Below are 21,398 nucleotides of genomic sequence, written 5' to 3'. Positions count from 1 at the left end.
TTTCTCTTTGGAAGTGCGGGTTTGGTCACCAAAACCAAGGGCACGGCAAGACTCGGGCTTCGATGACTGCTGAGACATGGGATGCCCTGGGGTAGGGGTCGGGCAGCACTGCAGGGCTCAGAGAGGGGCGCACCCTGCCTCTCCTCGCCCTACCTGGCTGGGCGGGCAGGACAAGGGCAGGACAGGGGGGAGGCAGAGCAGGCGGAGGGGACGCGTCGCGTCTCTCCCACCGCTCCTGCTCCGGCTGCGCCCGGTGGTCGGCATTCAAACAAGCCGCCGAGTGCTCCGACCGGCGGGAAGCGCCGTTTGCAGATAATTTAAAGACAGTGGACGGGAGCGAGCCCTCATTTCTCTCGGCCGCGGCCGCGCTGAGGCTGACCCACTCTCCCGCAGTCCTGCCGAGCGGCGGGGCACAGCAGGGCCCGACCCCCAAGCCCCAACTTTCTCACACCGCCAGCGAATCCCGCCCCGCCCCGCGGCGCCCGCCGTGGAGTCAGCGAGGCACCGCCCCGCGCCCGCCGCCCGGTAGCTGCCGGGAGGGCGATGCTCGTTGTCACTTTCCCTCTCCCCCTTCGCACCGCCCCCTGCCCTCCCCCCGCGCCCCGCGGCGGCCGTGCCCCGTCTCTCGGCGCCGCGCTGCGCAGCGCGCTCCCCAACGGCAACAGCCAGCGCCGCGCCGCCGCCCGCGTCTGCCCGCCCGCCGCCTTCCCCGGCATGGCCAGGCGCTGAGGGGCGCCCCGCCGCCCCGCCCCGGCTCGGCTCGGCACGGCACGGCTCTGCCCCGCCGAGGGGCTTGGCGCCCAGCCGTCCGCTCTCCTCGCCAATGGTCCAGAGCGACATGTCCAAATCGCCTCCCAGCCCGGCGCAGGAGGTGCAGATGGAGCTGCTGGATAATCCCCTCCCCGCGGCAGCGCAGGTACCGCGGGAGTGGCGGGGCTCGGCCGGCGGCCCGGGGCTGCGACGGGGACCGGGCGGGGGGCGGCGCGGCCGGGTCAGGCGCGGAGGGCTTCGTAAGGAGGCAGCGGGCGGGAGGAGAGCGGCGGGGCTGCCGGAGCTCACTGTCCTTCAACTCCCCGCCGTCAGAAAAGTTTGACGGCTCTCCTGAGGCGCCCGACCCGTCGGTCCTCGCCCGCACCCCCAAATGCCGTTTAGTTATCCCGCACAGTGGGATGCTCTGTGCCGTGGAAGCTTCGCAAGTCAAGAATCCTCTTATAGTTATCTGGAGGGTGGATATATCAGAATACGTTGCTATTAAGGTGCTCTTCCGTATTACTCACAGGTTACGGCTATTCTTCCCTGCTCCAGTAACCTGTTGTATCTGTACCTGATGCTAACCGCGCACTGCTCAAACCTTTCTCGTCTGTTATACAGGCTGATGACAGTGTGTGCCGATGGGGGAAGGTGGTTCACGCCGATTGTTGAGCAGGAATTTTGGGGAGGCTGAAGGTGTTGAGCATGCTGATTTAAGCTTCTCGATTCTCGTGCAGAAGGTGGTTGTACAGTCATCCCTGAAATTTTAAAAACTGAGTCCATGTGCACTGCGCTCAGGTGGATGGATGGAGAGAGGGAAGCAGGGCATGGATGTTTGTGCGCTTGGTAAAGACACTGTATTTTGAAAGGTGGTTCCTATGTAATGTATGAATGTTGCATAATACCTTCGAGTTTGCAATAGTTGGCTACAGAGACTTATGGTGCTATTTTTAAACCCAGTAAAAGGGTGGTAAAATCTGATTGCATGCATTTTAAATTACAAACATGCTTGTTCATGTTAGGACAGAGGTTTTTTTCTTTTTGGGGTGGCAATTTTTGTTGCTGTTGCCAAAACTATCTCTGATGCCTGGTGTTCTGTGAGAAGGTGGTCCAGTTTCATCACAGAAGTGCTCGATTACAGGGGAAAATGCTGTCAGTCTGTCAAAAGACTCACTAGTTGATCTTTATTTGCTGGGGACCAGTGACAGCAGAACAAAATCCAGGCACTGAACCAGAGACTAGGTTAAGCTAGAAAAGAAAAAGTGTCTCTTTGGATGTGAATTCGACTGCAGCCTCCAAGTGCAGAACAGACATTTCAGTAGGGCCATATGCTTTGCCAGCTTCTCCAGAAGCAGTGGCAAGGGAACTAATTTCTGACCTACAAATCCCCCTCCCTTTTTGTATCTCTTCAGCCCTGAGCACAGAATCGCAACTGTCAAATCATATGGTGCCTCTCTGCTGTGGACAAATGTCAAACACTGATCATGAAATTGATTTTCGCTCTTTTTTAACTAGGCATAAAGAACCTTCCTTTAGAGAGGAAGGATAGCTTGCTATTTATGTTTCAGGTAAAGTACTTGTATTCTGTTTAATAGAATTGGTTTCTGGACACTTGCAGCCAAAGAGATCCACTTTTTAAGATAGTAATAATGCAGCTTTTTTGTTCAGGGAATATTTTCAGTTTTCAGAACCAAAGCCATTAGGCAAAGCAAGGATCATATCTTCTCCATATATACATATTCTAGTCATATGTAAACCTTTGATGTAGGAGAGATAAGGTTATGGAAGCAAAAGAGCCCTTTGTCTGAATAATAACGTTAATTTCTTAGCATGCACTGCATTGAGAGACAATTATTCTGATTTGAATTTTTGCTACATTAACATGATTTCCAAAAAATCAATATTGTAAGGGCTTGCTGCTTTAGAATATACAGTGAAAAGGAGAGGCTTAATGAGAACATGTGAATCATCAAGCAGATTGCCTACAGGTACTTCAGTTATGCCCACCACTATCTTTTTCACTAAGGTACTTGAGTATCAATCCTAGAAACATTTCATGCCAAGTAATACATCAGGGAAAAAGGCATGCAAACTTACGGAGTGATATCTCTCCTAGAAGTATGCTTTCTGAAGTGCTACTTCTGGGAATTATGATTTAGCAAAATATAATTGAAGAGCATTTGTAGAGTTGTAACAAGCCTCAGAATTTCTCTTATCCAAGAATTTTTTGAAAAGCTGAGGATTTCTTTTAACCTGGCTGTACATCATGGTCCATATCTTGGATCGTGCCTGTCCATCCATTTTGGCCAAATTTGTCACCACTTGGCAGAGGAGTGAATGTAGTTAACACTCTGGAAGTAATTACTCTTAAAAGGTAGTTAAATATGTGAAATATTCCTAGATGGCCTCTGTGTATAATCTATTCCTTATTTTCATGACGTGTTTTCCTAACAAGATCTACAAACAGAATAAAATAGGCATTGATCGTGTCAGTTCTACTGTACTCTCCCTGGGAAGTTCTTTGCAGTGGGGATGTGGTATTAGTGTGTTATTCTGTATCACCTAAACTTCTGTGGCTTTTAGGTCCATATTAGTGTAAAAACATAGTTTTAGGTAGTCGCTGTGATCCTAGTTCAGATGGGGTTGTGATAGCGTTTCAGGTGTCCAGTTTTATCCAGATGAAAGCACATACTAAGAGTCACACTGTAGAGTTATTCACAATGGTCAGATATATATCAGTGCAAACTGGTAGTTTTAGGTGTGGCCTTTTGTAATAAAATCAGCATTTTCAGTTCTGAAATTGTAAAACAAGTAAACTCTGTTCAAATGTGTCAGTGTTTGATGGTCAGTATCTGTTTTTTAAAAAACCAACCCCAGTCCTCTTTTTAATACTTTATTTCAAGAACCCTTTAATTCTAGGAAGTTGAATTGGTAGAAGGTTCAATTTAATAATTTTAATTAACCCAGATAGCTATGCCTATTTTTTTATAATATATTATAACATACCATATTAATGCTTTTTATGGTGGCTCTTGGCTTCTCTTCTCTTTTCTCTCCCTCCTGTATTATTTTTTTTTCTGATCCTACTTCAAAGTAAGTCCCTCAGTCCCCAGAAATCATTAGATTCAATTTCTATTGCTATTTTCTCATCAGGAAGCTTCCTGTGTTGTGTCATAGGAATAGTCACAGCACATCAGATCAGTAAATTATAGAAGATGTTTCAAAGAAAATATAAAGAAACCTTGTATCAAGCAACTGCAAGACTACCTTGTGGAGGGAGGAAGAATCTTACTTACCCTGGGTGAATTCTTCCCTGTTCCCCATTACTATTTTCCTCCTGTTCTTTTTTTTGCCTTCTTATGCATCATCTGTCAGGTCCTAACAACCTGACACGTTTTAAATGAAAACACTTCTCTTCTTGATTGTTTTCTTTAGCTCTTTCACTTGCATTTAGTTTTCCTCTGTAAGTGCTTCCCTCTTCCAAGTCTAAAGGCTTTATCATTCCAGGAGCACTTGGCTCCAGCTGGTTGGGTTGCACTGCTGAAGGTAAACTGCAGGCATAGGGTGAGGGATGGGCTTGTTCTCTTTCTGTATTGACTGTGATCCATGTTAACGTGAATTTTATAGTTAACGTGCAGGTGGTGCCACCAGAATATCAGCTTAGTTATTTGGCCCTAGCACTGACCGTTGTCCTTCCTGGATCTCCAGCAATCTTTCCAGTTGCTTAGCACCATCCCTTCACTGCCTGATTTGGGGTAATGAAGAATGGAAAGAATAGCCAGAGATTTACTCTCAGCAGATTAATCACACTGCCCTCTGCTGCTCTCTTTCAGCTGAGTTGATTTATCACAATTCATACTGTGTTTACCTATTCTTCAAGTAAACATTTTGCAACAGTGTATTTTCCAGTACTGACTTGTAAGAATACTTTGCAACCTGTAAACAACCAAAATTTATATCCCTTGGCTTACTTAAATAATAACAATAGCCATTCATTATAGAGGCATGGAAGGTTTTACTCTCTTCTGGCAGCATCCCTAGAAGCCAGATCCAGTGTGGTAGCAGTTCAGTGGAGTATATACAAACCAAGAAGAGATGAAATCCAATGCCATTCATTGGACTTTCTTATGTTCCTCAGCAAGAGGTAGTGCTTTCTCTCCTGATGGTGGTAACGTCCTTTCAGTGTTGGTCCCCTTGCTGACAAAAATAAATGTTAATAGTCCTTCATTGAAGAAAGCCCTTCAGGTTTCAGCTGTTAGTTTTCTGATGATTCTCCTTGGCGCTTGGGCTTTACTTTGCATTGTCCTGAGCTCTGTCAGTAATAAGTGCTCATTTTTACCAGAGACTTTTATTTGCCACTTGGGTATTACACATCATCAGCATATATGGGCTGTAATAATTGTTTTGTACGTTTTCCTAGAGTGTAGGATCTTTCTGAAACAATTCAGCAGTTTCAGTCCTAACTTACATATCTGGTAACCACCTTCTAGAGGTGATCTCTGGTTTTGTCTTGCTTTGTTTCTAGGTTTATAATTTCAAACCGTTATGGATGAAAAGTTCCTGTACTCTTCCAAGGCTGGCTTCTCTGGAAATGTCTTTCTGCTCTTTTTACTCAGTCATTTCCTGTGCCAGGATTGAAGAGTTTCAAAATAACACAAAGCAACCAAAATTACCCTCCCTGCCCTCCAAGGGCTTGCCTTAGTCTTTGTCAGCAGGGCAGCAGACCCTTAGCAGAGGGAAGCTTCCCTGTAGCTGGCTGTTGCTCCCTGCAATTACCTTTCTGTCCTAGAGTCAGATCTCTTTTTCTGTTTGCTTGTGTAAGAGAAATACAGAAATACATGGAGAGCAGGTGGGGAGGAGCAGGCACATGGCCTGCAACTGTAGCTGCCAATCTTAAAAGGCTGCAGGAGGCACAGCAGGGTTTGGGCATGAGCTTCAACACCTTCTGCTGTTGCATGCTCCTGTTTTGCTGAGTTGGGAGCAGACATCTTCATCACTGGTGATATGGGGAGATGTGCAGCAGATTTGCATCAAGGTGGGTTTCCAAGCCACCGGGGAGGAGGAGAGCAGGCCAAGTCCCATACCCCTTGTCTGGCGGGTGGAAACTGCCAGGTGACCTGGTCTGAGGCCAGGCTGAGAGCACTGGGAGGTGGCTTAGAAGTGTAAGAACTGGTGAGAATTGGGCTATTTCTAGCTGCAGTATTGGCAAGCCTTTATCACAGGCTGGCAGAAAAGCACATCAAAGATTTAACCCTGTTACAGATTTCTCAACACAAATGTATTTTCTTTTATACAGGGGAAAAAAAGGAGCATCTGTCAAATACTTATTTTTGGACTATGTATGAAAGTTTGGATAAATAAATTATTTGTGGAGGGTTTTTGTTGTTGTTTGTTTGGATGGATTTTGTTTTGGTGTAGGTGGAGGATTTTATAAAAGGACCATGGAATGGTCTTTGCAAAGTCATCACTATAGCTTGCCTGAACTTAAGGATTGTATATGGAGATCCTCAATTTGATAGCATTCCTGAAGGGAAGCCTTATCTTTTCTGAATTGTGTCCTGATAGCACCTATTTGTTTGAAGAAATCCAGGTTTTGAAACCTAGCCTTGGGTTTCTTCTCTGCTACAGGCACAGGAGTCTGTGCTCCTCAGGCAACTTCATTGAAGAAGGTATGTCGCGGAGTTGAGTGCCTGTCACAGGACTGGGCTGATGTGGACCATGTAGGGTGTCCTGAAACCCCAGTCCCGAGATGAAGGCAAGCCAGGATATATTGCTGTGTCCAACATTGCCCTTTTGCCCCCATTCCCATCGTGGAGTGGATCTGTGGAGTGTTGGGGAGCTCATCTATGTACATCTTCCCATCTATGTACATCTTCCAGCCCTTGTCTGTACTGTCAGAAGGCTGACCTCCCCTGCTTTATGAGATTAGTGTGATTTGTGGTGTAAAGATCAGCAATATGCATGTCTGTTTCTGTAGCTGACCTTTTATATCCAAAGATGCCCCATTTGTGGTGTTGGAGTGCGGGTGTGGGGATTTACAGTTATGCAGCCAAAGCTGGATGCCATACCACCACGCTGGAGGGTATTGTCTCTGAGAGGTGGCAAGCCTGGCCGTTGGCCAGAGAAAGCTTAGGAGGTCTAACCTAAAGGAACATTCTGTTGCCTTGTTGTAAGGAATTCATTAAAGTGGCAGTGATTTATTCTTCTGAGAGGTGGATGTGCATGTTCTGCACTGTCCCAGCATGCAGTCTGGGGCATGAGAATTTTTAAATACCTTTCAAAGCTTTTGCATGGGAAGGAAAAATGCTTAGTACACTTTTTCATTTCTGACTTTTCTGGTTGTTCCCTAATCCTTCAGGGGGTCAGTCTTTACCTTTAGGTATTCTTTTGATCCTGTAATTGGTCGTTTGCTCGTCTGAGATCGTGTAAGCTTCATTCCAGCTCTGAATTTTTATTTTTGGTTTTGTGCTCCCCAGATCCTTTCTTGCATCTATGTTTCAAGACCTGACTTGACATCGGTGACTCTGGTGTCTAAATCTTCTGCCCCTTTCCTTCCTTCTTTGAATGACATCAGCAGGCTAGTTTTTAAGGGTTTAACTTTGCCAGCTACCATCAGTCTCAATGACTGGTGCTCTTTTTACCTATTATAATCAGTAAAGGTTAAGGCTCACCCTGTGTATAGTCCTCACCTCTGCTTTGATATAAAATACCATTGGAGTGGTTACTGGTGAAGAGCATTTTAAGACTCTCACTGAAGATCGGTTCTCTGGTTGTAGATAGTTGGTCATCTTAAATGTTGTATATTTCCTCTTCCAGATGATAGTATTTTGCCTACAGGGATAAACCATGCCTTCTGCTTGTTGTGTGTGTTAGAAGATTAAATGTGATGGTTGCATGCTTTTAATGTGTTGAGGCAAAACCTCATTAAAATTAAAGGGTTTCACTGAGCGACATTGATCTCATCCATCTGCAGTAACAAGTAATTGTATATGAAGGTGCTAATTATCAGGAAACTGCTATGCATGCCTCTAATGCTTCATATGATTCCCATATTTCATTAGATTACGTGGGTTGAATGAAGGTTACACAATGTACTTTAACCTCAGAGTTGGAAAGCAGACTTTGTTGATGAAATGTTTGGGTTTTTTACAAGATTACTTTAGTAAGTTGGTTTTTTTTTTTTGTTTTTGTTTTTGTTTGTTTTTTTTGTTTGTTTTTGTTTTTTTTGTTTTTAAGTTTCACATTGTTTGACAGATTTTTTTAAGAAGCTGTAGAACATAACTGCGTGTGTGTTTCTTGTCTCTGGCAACTCAGCCAATTTAAAAAGAACTTCACACATCTGACTAATAAACCAAGCTACAGTTTTGGTCTTGTAAACGTGTACGTAACTTTATTTGTCTAAGACGTTCTGCTGAAATCCAATGAGAATGTTCCTGTCAGCAAACTTTTTATATAAACAAGGTTGTTCGCAGGACTGGAGTTGATTCTGTTAAAATTAGCTGGGGAAAATGATGATATTGAGTTTGTTACCGTGGTATACTGGTATACCGCAGAGACATTTGATCCCCTATGATTGTTCTGTTAGCTACAGCTACCTTATAGGTTAAGAATAACTGCCCAGTGTTGTTACTTTTACTGGTCAATGTCCACAGATTGTGATTCAGTCCTTTATTTTTAGCTACCTAATTGCAGCCAACTGCTGCACAGAACACAGATAAGACAGCTAATTTTAATATGAAAATCACAGTAACATATTGGGTTCATTGTTAAAAAATTTTCTCCTTTTTTTTTTTTTTCCCCAGAATTGAAAGTAAGTGGTAGATTATTTTCTTTTAGTGCAAAGGTCTCGTTCTCGCTTTAAGCTCTTATGGGAAAAATACACTCAAAGAAGCAAAACATAATGAATATGACAGGATGAGTATTCATGCTTCTCCACATGACAGGGATAGTTAATCATTTTTTAAATTATGTAAGAATCTGTTTTGTTTATGGAAGACTTATCTCATTTTTAGAAGAAAGGTTCGGGCATTTCTGACTGTGGGAATAAGCTTGAAAGGTCTGGAAGATAAATGTAATCCCAGATTAGCATCCTTTAAAATAAAGAGAAGGGTCATCAAATCCCTCTTTTCCCATGTACTGAAATTGTCCCCCTTTCCTCTGATCCAGAATCAGTCTGTGCACAGAAGCAGGTGTAAAACTGACTTGCCCTACACTGTGTAGCCTTGGCCTGCCACTCTGTCAGCTGTTTTTTTGTGTTTAAATTTAGTATTTAGCTTGTACTGCTGAATAGTTTCCATATAAAACTAGTTTTATATAAAACTAGAACAAACTCATGTATGCTGCTGCGCATAAACAAAAATTCCCCAAACTGAAAAATCAAGGTGAGTTTCAGTCTGAGCTTCATTTGCTGTGTGATGTTGCCTGAAATAAATGTTTTTAGTTGTTTAGTTGTGCATTTTATTTGTGCTTGTATTGTGTTTTTGTTCTGCTCATGTTTTTTTATCCTCATTGCTCTAGATACGGTCCCTCTTTTGCCTTTGTAGTAGCTTTTTGCATTATAAAACTGAACACTATAATTTTGTAAATTAAATATTGTAGAAACTGGAAACAAATACAAAAAAAGTGCCTGAGAAAGAATATGTGCACATTTTTTCTTGTATCTCGTTGGGCATTACACAGTACTGTACTGTACATTATTTATGAAGTTGCCTAGATAGTGTGAACTTTATATACATGTTTTATATTCTTGAGATGCTATGTGAATGTTATTTATTTTTATATGTCCACATTCTTCCACAAAAATTGGTGAAAAAAGGGCCAGAACATTGGTCCCGTGTAACTACAGTCAGTTGTCTCAGTAAGAACTATTTTTAGGAGGTAAACTTTGATTTAAGGATGTTGTTTTATTTCAAACTACTGATGTAAAAGATACTTTTTATTTATTTAGGTATCTTAATATTGTATTAGGTGGAATATTATATTGGGTGGAAAATGATGGTTCTGATAGAACTGTCTATTCTAACAGTAACTGGAAAATGTGTTACGTAATTTGTTGGTAACATTGGTTCTGATCTACATTTCTTTCTTATAGATCTATGAAGGCCTTTCTATTATCAAAAAGTTCTATTATCAAAGATCCCTTTTAGAAATGCAACCATGTAAAGCCATTCCTCATTCAATTTTAAGCTTACATTTTTTACCTACTGGATTACAGCTTTAGACTCATCAGAAAGTCCTATTTTCATCCCCATAATGTGTAGCATGCTGACTTTTATATATATTTTTATATAGTTCTGCCCTAAACCAACATGTAGTGTTGATTCATATGCCTTTCAGAAAGTTTTTACATGGCTTATTTACAGTTTTGTAAAAATCATATGAGTTTGACAAAATATCTTTCCCCTGAATCTATATTTTGTGGGAAAACCATCGCTTTTCTCCTAAGTCATTGTTAGTTTAGTGACAGATACTGTATTATTTTTGCTCAGAATCAGTGTCAGGCTGACAGATCTATTGTTACTTGAGTCATTCTTTCTAAAAGATTGGTATTAGATTTCAACCAGTGCTCCAAACTTGCCCAGAATCAACACTTATCGTCCAGATACAGGCTGAGATCATTCTCTTGCATCTCGTGGTATCAGGTTACCTGGATTTGTCAACTTGACAAATGATCTGAAGTTAGTAGTGGCTCTCTGTCATCCTCCTCAGTTACTCTTAAATTGCAAACTATTTCATCATACTTATCATATGTGTTACTGCAAAGAGCTACAGCTCAGATTTTGAAGTCATGATCTTAAAAATCTGCCAATATGAGATTCTAAGCATGTCCCCAAGCCTATGTTGGAGCCCACCTTCTGTACCACGAGAACCGATGGGATTTGGGCCCAAAGCTCAGCGTGGTGCTCTGAAAGTTGCCCAAGTCCGGGCAAGGACATGCTTTATGCACCCAGGCACAGTTTTATCCCAGGATTTGCTGTATCAAGGCTGGGTTGGCAGGAGTGCTGCATTGTAACACATGCACTGCCATGTTCTCCAATAACCTGATTATAATTTTCTCATCATGCCTAAGGCCAGGACCGACAGCGGCTTATGGCCAAAGTCAACAGCAGGATGCAGACGCATGGACTTGGGATGCTAGAGAATAATAGTGGATGAAAAATATAATTTATTAGTGTAATATTTTGAGACACCAGCACACTAGTACCTTATTATCAAGAGGGGTTTTTGTGGTTGTATATTTTAAGGAGAACAATGTGATTTCTTTAAAGGATTTTTTTATTCTTGGGAGAAGGATTGTGAGATAGTGTGAGGAGGATAGGAAATTACTCTCTGAAAGTTTAGCATGTAGGTGATGGAAGCTGGTGTTTGGTTTTGTGCTGCTGTTTCTGGTTTTGTTGGGTTTTTTTGGTTTGTTTATTTGTTTCCCCCCTGAGTTACTGGGGAACTCAAAAGTTCAGTGCTGAATGCAAGGTGAGAGCTAAGATTGGGAATAGGCCAAGGCAGACCTTGAAAGTGAAGTCAAAGACCCTGTTTCTTGCAGGGAACTGTGGAAGGTATTTAATGACAGGAGACATGATCCAGAGAGATGGATTAGTAAAATGACCTTTACAGAAGCGTGATGAGTGACAAAAAAAAAAAAAGCATTTATCTGCCTCAAGGAACATAATGTTTGGAGTAGTCAAGACATGATTTTGATGTAAGTTTAGATGAATTTAAGCAGTGTGACTGGATAGGAAGGGCTGTCTCAATGTAAAGAATAAATCTGTGAGATTTTGCCATATCTGGGAGGGGAGGCTTGGGAAGGGTCTGAGCTGGTGTCATGGCATGGATTACAGTCACTACAAAAGTAAGTGGTTGCAAATAGCATAGTTTTAAACCCTTTCCTGTTTTTTTGAAATTTGTTTTATGATATTTATTGATGGCCAATATTCATTGCACAGAACAAACAGCTTTTCTTGGAGGATTGGGCTATTTGCTGTGTTTCTATAGTACAGTTTGTTAATTTTTGCTTCAGACAACCATTGCTTTCTCATGGTATCTTTTTGTTTTTCTAATAGATAAAAACGATGCTTTGCTTTTTTGTCATGTATTATTCTTTTCCAGTTACATGTTTTGTCCTTTTTTATTGTTATACTGTTTTTATTTACCTAAAATTTTCTTAAAAAAAAAAAAAATAAAAAAAATTCTTCCTTAGTTGAAAGATTATATCCAAATCAACAAGTTGTTGGTCACTTCTGCTGTTTAATGTTCCATCAGATGACTTGGCTCATAGCTGTAACCTACTGGAGACTGCTCCAGTATCTCCTTTCCTAGCTTGTTTATTTAAACTAGCTGCAAAACAAACTGTACTTTTTAATCACTGTGACTTGGGTGAAGAATACTACAACTATACAAGTCTGTAAATGCTTCTCTAAACCTGAATGTGGGGGGAAAAAAACCCAAACCAAAGCATTTAGGGCTTAATTGGCCAAGCCTAGTTGTGTCGGTGAGCACTTCTGCACGTTGTCCTGTCAGTTACTGAATAAGTGCTTATTAATTGGCACAAAGCCAGTCATCTGAATCTCTGCTAGCCTAGGAGACATTGGTGATGCTTTTACTGAAACCTTTCTGTGCAACACAAACTAACACTGTTTCTCTAATCTTTTTCTTTTTTTTTTTTTTTTTACACCTCTTACAGTCTTACGGTAAAGGGGCAAGAAGAAAAAACCGATTCAAAGGATCAGATGGGAGTACATCTTCTGACACTACCTCGAACAGTTTCGTACGCCAGGTATGTGTTTTTCAGCTTTTAAAAGACTGGATGACGTGCTGATGTTAATGTTCAAGTTGTTGTTTTTTGGTTTTTTTTTTTTCCCCCTGATAAATTGTCAAATCAAAGGGTGATACTGCAGCCTGAGAAATAACAGAAGTCTTTGCTGGCACAATGAAAAATAACTTGGTTGCTATTGTTTTGATCTTGGCAGAAAAACGCTTTCTCATTTCTTATTCATTTCCATGTATAGTAGTCTTCATTATTTTTGCTACTCTAATGCTGTCAGGTGATTAAAGCTGGAGGAGGAGGCAGAATCTGATGGGAGTGCCTGAAGTGGCAACATTTGGGAGAAAGCAGCAAAACCCTACAAGTCCTCAGGATTTTCCTCCTTAAAATAGTGTTGTGTGAGGCAGTGTTAACTTACATGCTTTCCTCCCACGTCGCAGTGTTATTTTAAGGCATGGGTTGGAGGGGAAATCCCTGGCAGCATTTGTCCCCATAGCACTGGTGCTGGAAGGCCTGTAGAGGATGGAGCAATGACTTAGGCTCCCATGACCTGTGCTGCTTTCCCTCAAAGGGAGAGACTCAAGTGCAGCCTCATGGGGATCCCAGACCCATGTGGGTACTTGGAGGACAGCTCAATCTGGCCAACAGAGGTGGTAAAAATGAAGGGAAGGCTATCCAGAGTCCATCATGGTCTTTGGCTGCAGAACGGTGCCGCTGAAGCTGGGCTTTTGTGTGTTTGGTTGACAACACCTTGGAGAATATGATGGATATGCAGAGCAACTGCGCCTGTGTAGTCTGAAAAACAGTTCTTCATGCCCTGTGATTTAAGCTGTGGTTTTGCAAGTGCAGGCTTTGCCATCTTTTTTTGGGGGGCTTCTAGAATTTGTAAGGTTTCATTGCAGTTTTTGGTTTTGCTATAGCAGGCACCAGACCTTCTCTATCATCTTGTCTTGCATGTTACTTCATTTCAAAACATTGAATGGCTCCACTGCTGTCGTGCTGGTTGTATCAGTACATGTCATCTGTTTGCAAAGCTCTTCTACTTTGTCCTACTGTGATCATGTTAGCAGGTTTTGTGATAGGCTGTGGATTTGATAAAGTCAGGCCCCTTTACATTTCAGTGTCTGTTGGACATAGGTGTGAGGTATTAATTGATCATGAAAGTCTTTCAGTGGCAGTAAACAATATCAAGGTGGAAACCCTGAATCAGTAAATTACTTATTTGTGATGTTTTGTCCTGTTTAAAAATTGTCCAAAAAAAAAAAAGGGCAGTTCAAGTAGTGTTTGGGAGCAGCAACAGGATCTTCCAGTTCCAAGAAATCTTTGTAAGGAAATCTGTGTTGCTGTTTTCCTTAGCTCCTTGTGGATGTTGAATTCAGCCTGGAACATTTTTAGCAGAGTATGAGTGTTTATTTTACACTGGCTGCACATGGTTCGTTGCCTTTCTTGTTTACCTAAATGAAGTCTGAAGCTGATCTCAAGTATCTCTTCTTGCTGTCATGAGGGGGAGCAGGGCAAAGAGGATGTAGCACAGGGAAGCGGATTATCAAATTACATATAGATGTTGAGGTGGACCTCTGTTGTCAGTGGAGATCTGGTTCACTTTATAGACCATGGGCTATGATTTATCAAATCTTCAAAACAGACATATAAACCAGGGTTGTTGAGCTATAGTATGAAAGTGTCTGTATCTTTCGCAGGACTGTAAAGGGAGCATAGAGTGTGACTACCTTGATGTAGATTTTTACAGAAGAGATTTGTATATTTCCCTGAAATAAATCCAAATTTAGTAGTTACTCAAGTGATATAATACAAATGATGGAAATAGGTTTCTGAAAAAAATCCTAGAGATGTAATAGATTACTGAAGCAAGACTCGGTTTTGAAATGGTATTGTGACTGAAGGTAATGAAGGGATGTTAATGGATAAACATGTTATGTGACATGGTCCAAAATAAATAAAAAAAAGGAAAATCGTTACAAAACATTTCTAGTCAGTAATGTGCAAGCAGAGCCTGTTTGAGTTGCAGCAGATGTATGAGAGAAGTGTTTCTTTGCATTCGCTGCCGAGAGGTTTATTTCGGAGATTGGGCTGCGTCTTTGACAGGCTTTCCTGCTCTGATTCTCCTCGTGGAACAGCTTGATTTTCTCCTTCACTAAGGAAGAATTGCCACCAGTGGGAACAGGGTGCCCAGTTCCTCACATATTAAACATAATGGGTGCAGTTGCTTTCTGCTGGCATAGCAGCTGTGCTCTTCCCAGAAGCTACGTTGATGCTGCATATTGCTTGTCTCTGTCTTCTTGGAGGGTGTTTTACAGAGTATAAATGAACATAATTGTTTTTCCCTAACCATTTATTTGCAGGAGAAAAAGTGACTCCAAGAATTTGGTGTTTCTTCTGGGGTGGGTGAAAGTTGCAGAAAAGTGGACAAATGAATCCAAACTCAGTAGAATCATAGACATACCCTTTTATTTTCTGTTATTTTAGTTTAGTGCTCTCTTAAAACTGGAATTTAGCTTTTGGTTTGAAAGGGGTTTGTGTGTGTTTTGGCTGTGGTTTTGATCTAGGCATGGGATACATACAATCTGTTTGTTTCAGTTATGCTTGTGATGCCTATAGTTGCCTTTTTTTTCCCCTCTTACTTCCTTCCCCCCCCCCCCCGCCGCACATCCCATCTCCTTTCACATTTACTTCTTAACTCATCTTGCAACTTTTATGTGCATCTCTACAAGTGCTCCCTTCTATACTCAAGAAGAAATCCTGGGATTCTCCTGAATGTTTATTGCTAGGGTCTGCTTACGTTCCTCATAAAGAAGAAAGAATGTTTGGAAGGTACTTTTGCTTCGTATTTAGCTGGCCCGTCCTTAAACTGGGAGGGCTGTGAGAGGTGTGCAGGTTTCTCTCCTAAGCATCTACGGAGAGTGGACATTTCCTAACAGAGAAATATATTGGTGCTGGATGAAAGAAGACAAGTATGTCTAGTCCTAAAGAAATGTTATGCATGTGGAAGGCAGTGGAGGTGTTATGCAAGAGCAATTGCTTGCCATTTACGTTAAAGCTGCTGCAGGAGGGAGGGAGTTAGTATCTATTACTTACATTGACAAAACTTTATAGTGTCTGCATTTTACTATTTCCTTAAGGACTTATGCACCTCTGGCTCCAATATGTACCTGGCAAGTTTCCTGCAATGCATACCAAATGCTACAGTAGTAAAAATAATGTCAACCTAATTTTATTTGAGTAAGAAAGAACAAAGTAACATTTGATTAAAATTACTTGAAAATTCCTGCTCTTGTATAAGGAGAATAAAATGCACTCTGCACAGTCCTGTGCGCAATGATCTTTCCCATTTAAATCTGTTTTTCAGAGCACTGGAATAGAGTAGAGCGATCTATGTAGAAGCATTAAACCAAAGCAAAAGTGTTTATATATGTATAAAATATAAATTTGAAAAACATTTTTTTCCATCCAGTTAAACCTCCTCTGTACTGTGAATTTTATCTACTGATACAGATTTTTACTTTTATTTTTTACTTATGACACTGTAAAACCTGTGATTTTAGGAAAATGTTTTGGTTTATGTTCCATTTGTTTGTTGCAAAAAAATTGTTTAGTTTTGTCTCCAGAATGTTATTGATGATATTGGAGCTGAAAAAAAATAACTTAGCTTTCCTTTCACTTGCCAGTAGCTACTGCTTGACATTTCAGTAGCAGGAGAGAGAAGAATTTTTTTTCCCCTCTGTTGTGTTTTGAAGTTGTATTGGCAATTAAGCAGTGTATTTGGAAAGCAGAAGCATCATTGCACACCAGGCGGCTCCTAACTGACTTTAATCAGTTGTCTTTAGGGAGCTAAAGAACATTGTGTTACACAGTTTTCATCATCTTTTTTGAGCTTTGGAGTGATAAGCAGCTTGTTCTGAGGGTTAACTACGAAAGACTGAATTGGATCTGATCTCTGCTTGCTGCCATTTTGACTGATGCATGATAATGATTTTGTTCCCAAGGGTTTTTTCAAAATACAGATCAGACAAAATATTTTGCAGACAACACTGTGGCACTTCCCAGCAATATTATTTTAAGCAAATTGCATGTTCTGATAGCATTACATATTTTGTGGTTGTGCTTCTGGACCTGTCTTTGTCGAGGTTTTATTTTAAATCCTAATGATTAATCACAGAGGCAGTCTAAGTTGTTGGGATTTTTACGTACTGCAAAGGCAGATTAGATTGTGAAATAGACTGTAGACTATGGACTTGCTTACTGAAATATTTAAGGTTTTACAAATCTATTTTTTTTGCCTTTAAATATTGGCTTGATGCCTGTTACACTGTGTTCACTCAAAAACACAGCTATAAATAATTATGTAGGGAATTCATTATTCTTCTACTTTCCTCAAAGGACATTTGCCTAGCTGTGTAATTACCTATTGAATTTTATGAATGGTAAAACTAAGATTTGCACTAAAAAATGATTTGAAAATATTGACTTAGTTTTGCTCATAAACATGCCTCTTAATTTTGAGTTCACCAGAAAACTGGGCAGAGTCAGACTATATTCCTCTTTAAATTGCCTCCCCCCCCCCCCCGATATAGAGCTTAGCTTTGATTTTTTTCCTTTTTTTTTTTTTTTTTTTTTTTTTTTTTCCTTTCATGTGAGGAAGAGCTTATGTATTCAGCTCATATCCACAAGCTGCCAGTGAGGCAATGCATTTACAGGCTGAGCTGTAAAGAGCTGGTTTAGAGTGAGCACAGATATTAGCTTTGGTCTTAATGCCTAGTACTAAGAATCTTATGCTGAAAACCTGTTTATGCTTTCTCTGCTGGGACTATTCCTGGTTCTTGAAGACTATGTGTGAACCAGATTGTGGCTAGCCAGAAAATCTAAATAAATAATTATCCAAAAAAGATCATTTGCCAGTTATTATATTCTTACATTCTTTGTGTGCCTCTAATTATGAGACATGTTTGGCTTGGAGAGAAGAAAGGAGCTTTTCAGACTTCCCTTTAGTTTTTACACATAACAAAATGAAGTTTTTCAGAAATTTTTGGGGGTATTGTGCAAACACTGACTGTAATACATGAAAATGTATACCTACTGCTCAGCTTAATTTTCTCTTTTTATATTTCTGATGCTAATGTCTGGGCACATTTTCTTAGGTTCAGGTTTTTTTCTGATCTGATTCTGCTGATTTCACTGGAAGCCACATCAGTGATGCTTGTGGCCTGTGCTACTTGTTGTGGTTGCATTGAAGCCTTATGCAAGTGATATGTACTAAAACATCTGCTTATTTGAAGCATATTAAAACTGTTATTTCGTGAGGTTTTAATTTGATGGAATTGTGGTATCCTATGTTTTTCACTGTAAATTATAAGTTTTTGAAGGAAGTGTACTGTACTTGGATAAAGCCACCTCACACTGAGGTTGGTATGCCGAGTATTGTCTGTCGTGCTGTGTTCTTCTGGCATTAGTGGGAGCCACCAAATTTTGCTTCTAGGGCCAGTGTGTGACGTTAAATCATGGGCAGGCAATGTAGTTTCAGGGTGATGTGCTTTTTGTATCAAGCAGTGTTAATCAGTCTGCATTTGTTATGATACAAAATTCGATAATGTCTTTAGGAGCAGTTCTGGTTTGGGAAAGTGACTATTTTTTATGTATTTCTTGTGGTATGAAGTATACCAAGTTCACAGCAGAAGAGTGGGTGAAGCACTTAGAGCAGCGAAGGGAGTCATAAGAGTATGTCAGTTCAGCTGTTGATGTAGAGTTTCATTTGTGGCTGATACCTCAGTTCCTCAGTCATGGTAAAAAACAGTTAGATGGGGGTGGGAGGAGGACAGCTTTTAGAAGAGGCCTAGATTTGGAGTGTGTGGCTGGAGAAAGGAAAGGTGCAAGGAGGAGAAAGAGACTTACTTTCCCTTCTGGTGGCAGTTGTGGAGCTGCACTTCAGGCTCTGTAGACATGGGAAAATTGCATTAGGCTCATTGAGCTATAGATTTCCTTAGCTGTAGTAAGGGTTTGAAAAGTCTCCTTTTTTGGCCTGAAGAGAATAGAACAGATGCCCCTATAAAGCATGGGATTTTGGCAGGCATGACTGGAGGGGAGATGGCTGAGAAAAACCCAGCGGAAAGGAAGTTCATTTGCGGACTTCAATTCTTTCATGGGCTCTTTTTTGCCTCAAATGGTTTCTAAGAATAGAAATGAGAATGCTGCCATGTGTTTAAAAAAACCCACACACCCTTTAACCAAAACAAACGGGCAAAACATCATAAAGCTCTTCTTACACATCCTTTTCTTATAGCAGGGTGTGAGAAAATTATGGAGGGGGAACAACTAAATATACTACTAATATAATACCTTATTAAAAACTGAAGTATAGGAGCCCTCTTTATAGCTGTGAATGGGCATACATCTTTGATGTTACTTCGCGTGCAGCTGAGGTCAGCACATCCTTTTCCAGGCAGCAGTGGCAATTTGGAAGATGTGGCTCATATCTGGTGGCTGCTGAGATGACGGCCAGTGTTGCTTTTAGCTTGCTAAGATGATGGGTAGGTGTTGCGAGGTATCTGAGAGGATGTATGTGGCCACCCTGAGGGGACAAGGGAGATGTGAACCTTGAGGTGGGAGGTGGCATCCCTGCTACTGGCAGCTGTTGGACCTTCTTCTTTGGCATTCCCATTGCTGCTGTTTCATGTGTGCCTCCTGGTTATGTGCTTCTCCTCTGGGTCTATCAAGGAGAGGAGAAATGGGGCTTTCTACCACTCAAGTTTGTCAGCATCAGATGTGTCCTTTGTAGCAGGGCGTTTAAAGAGCACGACCGGACTTGTGCGTTCCTGAGCCATGTGGGATTTCTGCAGGTGACAGGGCTGCAGAGGAGGGAGGCAGTTGCAGCAGGAGGAGAGAGGCAAGGGCTTGGCTGCTCAGGCATGAGATGTGAGGGTTTTTAAGCAGTTATGCAAATTGATGGAGGTAAAGCATAATTTTTGCAGTTTTGCTAAGTATGCAGTTGGAGACTCTTCCATCATAGTGCATGGCATAGGGAATGAGCAGAAAGGCTTAAGCCTCATTGTGTGTTTAGGCTTTCTCTTTGGCCAGGTATCTTCAAGACTGGCAACTGCTCTCTGGCAGTCTCCATCTTGCACTTTTGTGCTAATCAGAGTGTGCTGTGCATGAGCTGAACCTCTCAAAGCCTTAGAGCTGCACTGAGAACTTTTTTGCCTTTATTTGCTGGTCTTTTTGGGTGTGGTGTAGTGGGAGATCCAAGTGAGAAACTACACAGTTGTAAACAGTTAAGATCAAAATTAGGAATAGGATTGAATGAGAATCCAGTGTTTTGTTTTATTTTGTCCCCCGCTTCTCCCAGGAAATTCACTGTGGTTTCTGGTTCTCATGTGCAGCATTGTCTTACTCAAAATATAATTCTGAACACTGTGGTGAGATGCAAGGTTTATTACATGCTATCATAGATGTCTTCTAGTTATAGTAAGCACAGACATACCAAGCATTTGCAATGGGACAAGGATTCCAATGCATATATTTAATTATAGCTAATGCAAAAACTCTCAAAAATAATTTATGAAGATAAATGCAATTTTTTTGTAACTTTCTCACAGGCCTATTTAGTTTGGATTTGTGATTTCATTATAGGGTTGGGTTTTTTTAATTTACTTTTGTGGGTTTTTTTTTAATAAGTGATCCATTGGATTTTTTTTTAACAAGGCCTTAAATCCCCCCCCCCCCGAAATAATATGTTTTAAGTCTCTTGCAGAATTCAAGTTTATAATTATGTGTAAATGCACCATAAACATAGCTGCTAACTTAGTTCCTTTTATGGAAAAGTAAACCTGAAGTGATTTTTGTCATTTTAAGTCTTGCATTGATTTTCAGGGTTTGCATTTATGCTGTATGGTTTTGATTGTGCATGAATGTGTAACAAAGGGAACAGTTTGGTTCTCTGTAAAGCAAATGTCATCTGCTCCAAAATGCAAGCAGTTTCAAGGAAGAATAACCATCGTTTGGCCGATGTGCAGCAAGCTGCTTCAGTTTCTCTCCAGCATGTAGCTGAGCTGCTCCTAGTCACTGGCAGGGCTTAGGGAGCAAAGAAAGATAGTTTGCAATTATTCAGAGGGATCTACTGAATCTTTTATCTTTCACAATACCCCACCAGTATGTTCCTGCTCAAACTCAGGAGTGTTTGGTTTTGTACCTCACTAAGCAGATATGTTGGAACATATACATGTGCCATTTCAGTCCAATTAGTCACGAATATGCCAGTTTTATGGGCAGTTGCGGCAGAAAGCTGTCTTCTCTTGGGCTATGTATTTAGACAGTACCTCCAACACAGATTGTATGTTCCTGTAGATGTGAACGTTGCTTTTTTCATGTTATCTCACTCAGACTTTTCTTTGCTAGAATATGAGGTTCATGGGAAAGCTTAGTGCTCCACTACTTCTAAAATGAATTTCAGATCTTCTAAGGAATTTATGGTAAAGCTTTTTTCTGGGTATTGAATTGCAGAGTGACATCCATGTGAGCACAGTTAGTGGGCATTTTTTTCACTGATAATCACATAATATTTTAGTTCCCAAATGTGACTGGCCTGAAAAATAGTAGGACCTGAAGCAGTCCTAGGTATATGAAAAACTGGAAGACTATCCTTACTTAAAATCTGATATTGTAGAATATTATATTAATAATCCTGTTGAGATGTATAGTGTTAATTCTAAGCTCCACATAAACCTGTAGTCTACTAAATGAGAAATTACTATCATGAGATTGTTTACTCGTAGGATGATCAAGTCTTGGGTAGGAAGGAGAACTGGTTCTTTTAAACGAGTGGGGAGCTAAAAGAGGGGAGGATGAGTGAAATGAAAAAGGGAGAAATATATCCATAGAT

At 41.0% G+C, this 21,398-nt stretch overlaps 1 protein-coding gene across 6 annotated transcripts in view; it reads left to right on the top strand.

Moving 5' to 3' along the window:
• The first annotated feature begins 517 nt into the window (after positions 1–517).
• Positions 518–21,398, top strand: part of CACNB2 (calcium voltage-gated channel auxiliary subunit beta 2) — a 250,596-nt gene continuing 229,715 nt past the window's right edge. For 3 of the 6 annotated variants that reach the window (XM_030476373.1, XM_030476366.1, XM_030476434.1), the window contains exons 1-2: positions 518–916; positions 12,428–12,520. In XM_030476373.1, coding sequence (XP_030332233.1) covers positions 824–916; positions 12,428–12,520 — 186 coding nt within the window. In that variant the 5' untranslated portion in view covers positions 518–823. Of the gene's footprint in view, positions 917–7,989; positions 9,132–12,427; positions 12,521–21,398 lie in introns of those variants that run through there. The other 3 variants (XM_030476384.1, XM_030476381.1, XM_030476425.2) reach the window with 2 other exon arrangements.

Source organism: Strigops habroptila, chromosome 1, assembly GCF_004027225.2.
Source record: "Strigops habroptila isolate Jane chromosome 1, bStrHab1.2.pri, whole genome shotgun sequence".
Taxonomy (NCBI): Eukaryota; Metazoa; Chordata; class Aves; order Psittaciformes; family Psittacidae; genus Strigops; species Strigops habroptila.
The sequence above is the reverse complement of the archived record's forward strand: the minus strand, read 5'-3'. Positions and strand labels throughout refer to the sequence as shown.